The sequence below is a fragment of the Galeopterus variegatus genome, unplaced genomic scaffold (assembly GCF_000696425.1).
Source record: "Galeopterus variegatus unplaced genomic scaffold, G_variegatus-3.0.2 Scaffold1607, whole genome shotgun sequence".
In the NCBI taxonomy this organism is placed as follows: Eukaryota; Metazoa; Chordata; class Mammalia; order Dermoptera; family Cynocephalidae; genus Galeopterus; species Galeopterus variegatus.
In genome coordinates, this window is record NW_007727718.1 from 257,351 (window position 1) to 266,698 (window position 9,348).

A 9,348-nucleotide genomic window follows, 5' to 3' on the forward strand; every position below is an offset into this window, starting at 1 on the left:
CTCACTCAGGAGAGTGCGGTGCTGTTAACACCAAGGCTACGGGTTCAGATCCTATATAGGGATGGCCGGTTGGCTCACTAGCTGAGTGTGGTGCTGACAACACCAAGTCAAGGGTTGAGATCCCCTTACCGGTCATCTTTAAAATAAATAAATAAATAAAATAAAATAATAATTCTTTAAAAATTTTTCAGGTTTGAAGAAAATAAAGACAGGAAAATAGGAAGAAGACTCACATGATAGTCAAGACTCCCGCTGAGGGTTCGGATCCCACATACAGACCGGCCGCTCACTGGCTGAGCGAGGTGCAGGGGCAACACCAAGGGTTGCGATCCTGTTGCCGGTCCCGGTCCGGTACGGGCATGACACTGAGGGTTGCGATCCGTTGCCGGTCACAAAAAAAGACAAAAAGGAAAAAAAAAATTTTTTTTCAGGTTTAATTTCTAACATAGTAGATATTGATAGATATGAACCACATAAACTCTTCAGGGTCCTTGATGTAAGTGTGTAAAGGGTCTTGACACTAAATAGCTTGAGAATTATTGGTCTAGGCTATCCCACTCTTTGCATTTTGAGATCACAGGAGCCACCAAGTGTTCTCCCTTGAAGAAGACAGTGGGTGCCCAGAGGGTGGTTGTTGATTTAAGGAGAGGGCTTCTCCAACACGTACTCCTGCCAAACCCAAAGCAGGAGCAGAGAGCATCTACCTCCTCTCAGCGACTGCTATCTACCAGTACAGTGGTTCTGTCCTTCTAAATCTTGCATTTCTTTTTTCTGAAATTCTAGGACCGCAGTCAGCCAGAGGTGACTGATAAGTACTTCCATGACGTGCCTTTTGAGGCTCACTTTGCTTCTGAGTTGCCTGATTTCCACGTGGTCAGTAGCATGCCAGGTGTGGATGGATTTACTCTGAAAGTGGATGCACTCTATAAGGTGAGTTTGGTGAGAAGAATAGCAACTTAGGACCAAATCCACTCAAAAGCTTGCACAAAGGAAGACTACATTATCTCTGGACTGTCAGTTTCTTTTTATAACATTTTTGCTTGCAGGTCTTTTTTATTGTTGTTAAGCTTATCATTCACCCAAACTTTTCACCATCGACCCCCAATAGACCAAAGCAATGATATAATTTTAAAATTTGCATATAGTCACATGTCACTGTGTGCATCAGGGCTGCATACAATATTCCAATTTTTCCTAAGTTCTTTTATGTTGCCTACCTTTTTGGCTCTATGCTGGGCCAGCTGACTTTTACAGGCATGTGGAAAACATTTAACTAAATCATAAATATGGTACAGCAATCTAGAATGGCAAGAATTACGAGTATTTGATAAGCAAAAATTAAGTTCCAGCAATAAACATGCACTTAGAAGATCAAATTTTACCTTTTTTCTGTCTCCTAATAGTAACCCATGACCCTGGATTTCAGATTATCACTCTTCGAAGTTATTTCAAAACCATGGAGGATTTCAGTGGGAGCAGATGAGAGGAAAATAAAGTACTTGATGGTCTGACTTCTAAGGAGATGATCCAGGAAGTGTTTAGATTTAGTAAATTTTTGTCATTTTTTGTGTATTGTGCACAGAGTAGGTGTTTAATGAATATTTGTTAAGTGACTTCATTTTAGCTGAAGTTCATCAACAAATAGTAAATTAGCATAATAAACAATAGAAGGTCACTAGGAATAAGTACGGTTATTAACCCTACTAGTTCACCACTATCAATGAAGACCAACAAATCATAAACATTCACTTAGCTAAAGAGACCATGAAAGATGAATTCTTAGGCTATTCCATTCATAGGTAGGGAAACAGAAAAGAATGTGAGTAGCTGACCCAAGATCACCCTAATTTGGAAATAAAAAGAACCCAATATTTGGTTCAGTTCTATATGTACTATTAGTAGACACAAAACATTGCTAATGCTCTTCTTGAAACCATTTAACTGTCAAGGCATATGTGGCAGTTGTCTTTCCATTTCCTTTCTTCAGAGGTGGTCTGTGGGCAGCAATGACACATTCGGTTTGTCTCCCTGTTTCCCCCGCTCCTGCAGGTGGAAGCAGGACACCAGTGGTATCTCCAGGTGATCTACATCATTGGCCCTGACACCATCTCAGGGCCCCGGGTCCAGCGCTCTCTCACAGCCCCTCTGAGGCGCAACCGAAGGGACTTGGTGGACCCCAGTGGCCGGCTGACCCTTGACGATTCCCTCATCTATGACAATGAAGGAGATCAAGTCAAAAATGGCACAAATATGAAGTCCCTGAATCTGGAAATGCAAGAGCCAGTTGTAGCTGCTTCTCTGTCCCAAACTGGGGCATCTATAGGCAGTGCCCTGGCCGCTATCATGGTTCTGCTTCTGGTGTTTTTGGTGGCTTGTTTCATCACCAAGAAGTGCCAAAAACAGAGGAAGAAGCAGCCCACAGAAGACATTTTGGAGGAATACCCTCTGAATACCAAGGTGGATGTGCCCAAGAAGAACCCAGACAGGGTGGAGAAGAACGTGAACAGACACTACTGCACTGTGCGGAACGTCAACATACTGAGAGAAACCGAGGGGACTTACACATTCAAAGGTGCTACAGTCAAAAAATTGAATCTGGAAGTCAGAGTTCACAACAATTTACAAGACGGAACCGAAGTTTAATGGAGGGGATCCACGTGTATTTTTTTTTCTAAGGTCATTTTTATAAAACAGGGAAAATACTGGTATTTTTATAATCTTGCAGATAAAAAAGGGAAACCTATAGCTTTGAGTGGCAGACGGCACACATCACATGCATCAACTCACAACTGAGCTACCTCATTAGACAAAGAACCACTGAGACCCCAGAGTGTTGGAGTAGAGTAATTCCTGTGGATCCCTTAGAATAGTCTCAGCAACTACCAATAGCTCCTCTGGAAGGCTGATCTTAGAAAACAAGTAGTTTCATGTTAGGACAGGAGTTGGACAATTAGGTTAGCTGATAGAGTTCAGAGGACTGGGGAACGTACCGTAGCAGAGCTCAGAGTGAGTAGGGTCTGAGGCCTTTGGTTGCCTTCCCTACACACAGCTTTCTCCTACTTGGGCTTTTCCTGGACCTCTGTACAGCAGAGTACAAATTGTTGACATGCAGATTTCATTAAAAATTCTGCCAATCAGCACAATGTATGTATTTGCTCATTGTTTCCATTGGATGGCCTTTGCTCCGTGGCCTCTAATTGTACGTTGCTTTTTCAGAGCCCTTTTCCCCTAGTGTTTTCAGTGTGCTTTAAAATAGAGTCCTCCACAGATCATGAGAGAAACCTCGGGCCTCTCTTGTCAGACTTCAGGCACAGAGGACTCCCCCTTACAAAGGGGGAAACCAAAACCTGGGAAAAGGAGGGGCCTGGCAAGCGTCTCAGAGCACATTAGTGGTGCACTTCACCCTAGGCCCAGGGAGATGTCCTTGTTCCCGACTGGTTTATTCTGCACTGAGACATCCCTCCCTGATGAGGGTGCTGCAAAACAGGATCAATGCACCGTGGCCTTTTTATCCAGCATTGCCGTGGAAGCTTAAAAAACCCACCATGCTTTCCTGCTACCCCAGGCTTTGCACAGTCCAATAATAGACAAGCCTGTGTGCTTTGCTAGCTACAGGCTTTTTATTTTGTTAGTGTTTCAGTAAAGTAAGTGATTCATTTGAATAAAGCAAATAGGAGAAAGCCCAGGTTGGAATGAAATCAGAGTTAACAAATGCCTGCTGGTGCTTCTTGCTGTATGTCACACAGCAGACGGAGGCACTGCTACTGGTGCAGTATTTCAAGGATTTCTCTTTTGGGGGGTTCTTTTATGGTAGCTCAGGCACTTATTTTTGTCATATTAGCACATGACAAAGCCATAAACACGTGGCTTTAAAATAATTTAGTGTTCAACTATCAGCTGAACTATTTTGTGTGTAGTGTGCACATGCCTTGATTTGTTTCTTTTTTGTTTCTGCTTATTGGCAGAAGTATTAGCATGCATGCCATGGTGTTTTGAATGAGAGGTAAAATCCCATTGTTCAGGAGCAAAAGATATGTTCTCTTCCTATTGCATGGCATACCATAATCACTGAGCAAATAACTAAGTGTTCACATGGTGTAATATTTGCATTAAAATGACTCAAGCTCTTTGAGAACATTCCAAACTGGAAACACTTTGGTACTAAAAGCTAGAAAGAATGAACCATGGAAAGTGTTAGGGCTCTAAGTTCTACCAGGTTCAACCAGGCTCTAAGTTCCTTGAGAGTAGGGCCTTTCATTCTTCAGCAGTGCCTTGCATATAACAAGCACTCCAGAAATGTTTGTTGAGTGAATCAATGAATGATGTAAAGGGTAAGTGATAGAGGACTAAATTTAGGAAGGGGAGGTGAGGGAGTATGCTCTCAATATCACGAGGGCAAGTGGAGGGAAAAAACATCTTTTCTACTTGGATTATGAAATAATCTAATTGGAGCAAAAAACCACCACTTTACATAGGCATGAATCTGGCAGTAGTCTTAAGAAGGCATGAACAGAAAAGTCGTAATAATGTACTAGTAGGAGGTGAGAGTGTGAATCAGCATCCAGAACAGGAAATTTAGAAGAAAGTCTGATTTAGCATTCTGAGATGCGTATAAAAGTTTTCAAGAGAGGATGAATTGGGGTGAGCCCAGATTCTGAAACTGCTGCCTGTTCGGGTACTATTTAAGACCAGCTCAGGCAATTCAGGGCAGAACTGTACCATCCTCATGGGCAGCCAGAACTGGTATCTCATGGCGTATAAAAGTTTTCAAGAGAGGATGAATTGGGGTGAGCCCAGATTCTGAAACTGCTGCCTATTCGGGTACTATTTAAGACCAGCTCAGGCAATTCAGGGCAGAACTGTACCATCCTCATGGGCAGCCAGAACTGGTATCTCATCGCTTGAGTGCTCATCAGCTGGGCACAGAATCTTCCCCAGAACAACCAAGAGGGTTGACTGCTAATTCTGCAAGGATGGGGAGCCAGTCATTTGGGGAGCAACTTTCCATTCAGCCAATATTTGTAACTGCTCCAGGTGCCAAAATACTTACCTATTAAAGCAGCACCTTTCCATTTGCTCAAATAATCTTCCACACCCCTCCCATTACTATTAACTATGACACATGCATGGGAAGAGTGCAGACAGGTGGCAGAATAAAGCTAGTGTGAGAAGGAATGGCGACTGAGCCCCCAGTGCTCCTAGCAGCCTCCATGTACAAGGTCTGAAACGACACTGGCGACAGCCTGTGAGGACCTTGAGGCAGTGAGCTATGTGTGAAAGGAAAGCCCTTCGCCCAGGACGTGTACTTTGTGAAACACCAGTACTTCTGTAGTGGATGCACGCTTGTGAAATAAAAAGCGTTAAGAGATGTGATGTCGGATTTATCCCTTTGATGTGAGTTGTTCATTTCATTTATGTTTTATACTTCATCTTAGGGATCAGATAATTTGGTGACTAATGTGGATTATTTTTCAGTCAAAGCTCTGCTTTCACTTTCTCTAATTTGCTCACTAATGCCTGTGTGTGTTTTACTAGCCTTTTATATCATGCCTTCAGGTGAGAAGGAACAAAAATCCCTCAGCGGTTGCTACTTGCTACATATGCTGGCTGTGAAGGTTGAAAGAAAGAACGGTCATACCATTTTTCTGCTTTGCTGTCTCTTATCATACCCCAGGCCTCCTGGAGGACTCCTGCAGATTCCTGCTGTTGGATGGGAGATAGTGTCAGATGTGTTTGCACAGTCTTATGATATTCAGTCTCAGTCTCCTATAGGTATTTGTTATTTTTAAATACACACACCTGCTCAGACTGAGTAAGACATTTGTGGTGCTGTCAACCTGATTTCTTGATTCTCAACTGATTTTTGTATTTCCAATACGAATTTGTGTGTTATGAATTTCTGATGTATCCAATAGCATATGCCACTATATAAGTTTATATTAATAAATGACAGTCTGGTTGTTTTTTGTTTGTTTTGCTGTGTTCTTTTTAGATTATTCATCTCATTAACATAGACATTCCATTCAAATGGCAAAATCACTTTTAAATTTAAGGCAGTTTTTTGGAGAAAACTTCTCTAATGGGGTTGAATTTGAGACACATTAACTGTGCTAAGAGTAAGATGCTGAATAAATCACATATCTCTAGATCATCATAGCTCTTTTTTTTTTGCAATCATTTGCAACCCCAAGACAAAGAGGAATAATTAAAATCTCAATGTGCGATGCAATAGGATAATTATTTACACTATATTTATTATCATCAAAACTTCTCATGACAATGTAGTATGAGCATGGTGATATCCTTTTGTGCACAGGTAGAGATTTGTGAAGTGTCCATAACTCAACCTGAAGATGACCAAACCTCCAAACAAGGGTTTATTGGCTTGTGAAGGGAACACTAGCACTTGATTCTCAACTGATTTTTGTATTTCCAATACGAATTTGTGTGTTATGAATTTCTGATGTATCCAATAGCATATGCCACTATATAAGTTTATATTAATAAATGACAGTCTGGTTGTTTTTTGTTTGTTTTGCTGTGTTCTTTTTAGATTATTCATCTCATTAACATAGACATTCCATTCAAATGGCAAAATCACTTTTAAATTTAAGGCAGTTTTTTGGAGAAAACTTCTCTAATGGGGTTGAATTTGAGACACATTAACTGTGCTAAGAGTAAGATGCTGAATAAATCACATATCTCTAGATCATCATAGCTCTTTTTTTTTGCAATCATTTGCAACCCCAAGACAAAGAGGAATAATTAAAATCTCAATGTGCGATGCAATAGGATAATTATTTACACTATATTTATTATCATCAAAACTTCTCATGACAATGTAGTATGAGCATGGTGATATCCTTTTGTGCACAGGTAGAGATTTGTGAAGTGTCCATAACTCAACCTGAAGATGACCAAACCTCCAAACAAGGGTTTATTGGCTTGTGAAGGGAACACTAGCAGAGTCAGAATGGAACCTAAGCCCAGTTAGTCTCGGCATTCGGCAAACCTATGCCTTTGTGTGCTTTTCCTCGCTGATAAAATAAAACAAAACAAAACTGCCAATGACAGTCAGTAGCAGGGCTGTACTGGCACATTTGCAAACTCATCAAGACTTGAGAAACTATGTTTTCATAAAATCTGGGGAAGGGACGCCACCACCAAGCCTGGAAGTGCCTGAGACGCTGCCAGGAGCTTAATGTAAACTTTACGTCCTCACAGTTTCCTATGATTGTCCCTTTATGGCCCAGCATGCATTTCTCTAGGGTGTGTAGAGAAGCTGTTCCAGGAACCAATCTGCGAATTGTTAGGAATGTCTATGAAAATGCTCTTGAGACCTGAAATTTCATGGAAACTTGGGGAATACGTGGCAGAAAACGAGTTTCTATTTAGAATTTAAAATATAGACTGCAGTTTAGAAGAGTGGGGGATGGGGGTAGAGAGACTATTTGGAATATGTTATTAGATTCAACTACATAAAATTGATGATTTTGAAGGTTAAAAGTAGTCCAAATATCAGTAGTTTTGCATGTCTCAACCTAATAAGATACACAATGTATAGTGGAGATACTGTCCCCAAATGAACCAGAGAGAATTCTAATTAGAGCCCCTTAGGGTGGCACACTGAGAGTAGCTAATAGCCCCAGTAAAACCGTAGGGACAATGTCCAATAATATATTGGGCACATCTGGCAATGCTCCAACCAAGAGCAATGACTCCTTTATATTCTCTAATTCATTTGGTCCTCATAACACCCCTATGAGATAGTTACCCTGGCTAATTTTCTTTGAAAGTTCCATAGGAATGCCTGAATTTCAAATCTTTGAAAACCTCACAGGCACAGCTTGATGTCACTTAAATATGGTCCCAAACTCTTATAACCTGAATGTAATGCTTATCATGAAAAATTTCGTCACTTGATTGGTACAACAAAATAGACCCATACTGCAACCCTCCCTAAAAAAAAAAAAAAAAAAAAAAAAAACTAGTCAGCAAGTTATAAAAGTTTATTAGAAGCCCAGCCTCTGGAATAACTTCCATAAATTGTTGAAAACCAGTTTCAAGATGTCTCCCCTAAACATCCCACTAAGGAATGTTTCAAAAATGAGCCAATGCTCGATACTAGCAACTCCCCGAAGTCCCAGTGCTGCTGATTCCATTTGCTCCACACTGACTCCTGTCCTTGACTTTCATCAATTGCTTCANCCCCCCCCAAAAAAAAAAAAAAAAAAAAAAAAAACTAGTCAGCAAGTTATAAAAGTTTATTAGAAGCCCAGCCTCTGGAATAACTTCCATAAATTGTTGAAAACCAGTTTCAAGATGTCTCCCCTAAACATCCCACTAAGGAATGTTTCAAAAATGAGCCAATGCTCGATACTAGCAACTCCCCGAAGTCCCAGTGCTGCTGATTCCATTTGCTCCACACTGACTCCTGTCCTTGACTTTCATCAATTGCTTCACCGAGGCTCCCTTCCCCCTTGGCTTCTGCTTGAGGCTGGCCAAGTGGAACCACTGATGAGAGCTGTGCCGTGTCTGTCCTCCTCCCGGCTCCCTCCCGCCTTGTGCTTTGGTGGTGGCTGCACCCCTCCCTGGCCACGGGCTGTAGGACAGCTTCTCTTCCACAGTTCTTGCACGAAACCCCTTCCCTCTACTCCCATAATGATTTCATTCTGTTCCTAGTCCTTGGGGACTTTATCGTCCCTGTGGCTGCCTTAACTTAACCCTGCCCATGTGTCTGGAAATAGTTCCTTTATTAAACTCTGCATCCAAACTCTTTGAGTATGCCATGTCTTTTCTGCCTGAACTCTTATATATTTCTTAAATTCAGAGCCATTTGGTTAGTTTTTAATAAAAATCAAACAATTAGGCCAGCCCATGGCTCACTTGGGAGAGCATGGTGCTGACAACACCAAGGCCAAGGGTTCGGATCCCTATATAGGGATGGCGAGTTAGCTCACTTGGGANACAACACCAAGGCCAAGGGTTCGGATCCCTATATAGGGATGGCGAGTTAGCTCACTTGGGAAAGCGTGGTGCTGACAACACAAAGTTAACAGTTAAGATCCCCTTGCCAGTCATCTTTAAAAAAAAAAAAAATTAAACACTAACTCAAATCATATCTTAATTTTAAATTTGCCTATTATTATAAACAGTGGTGTGCTGATAAATGTTTACCTGGCTTTTGGGGTGGAGGGAGGCCTGATTTGTATCTTTACTACGTTTTGTGTTGTATGTACTTCCACCATGGCTAAATTCAATCTCCCAGCATAATTTCATGGAATGCAGAATTGGGAAGAGATGCACAGTAGCATAACCTTATATAGTATTTCCACCACATAAATGCAA

At 41.3% G+C, this 9,348-nt stretch overlaps 1 protein-coding gene across 1 annotated transcript in view; it reads left to right on the top strand.

Annotated features, from left to right (window-relative positions):
- Positions 1 to 4,747, top strand: part of FRAS1 (Fraser extracellular matrix complex subunit 1) — a gene marked incomplete at its 5' end in the record, with an annotated part of 258,570 nt that extends 253,823 nt beyond the window's left edge. The window contains 2 exons of the mRNA XM_008577934.1: positions 784 to 930; positions 2,050 to 4,747. Of these exons, the coding sequence (XP_008576156.1) occupies positions 784 to 930; positions 2,050 to 2,643 (741 nt within the window). The remainder of the gene's footprint in view (positions 1 to 783; positions 931 to 2,049) is intronic.
- Between the last annotated feature and the right edge of the window lie 4,601 nt (positions 4,748 to 9,348).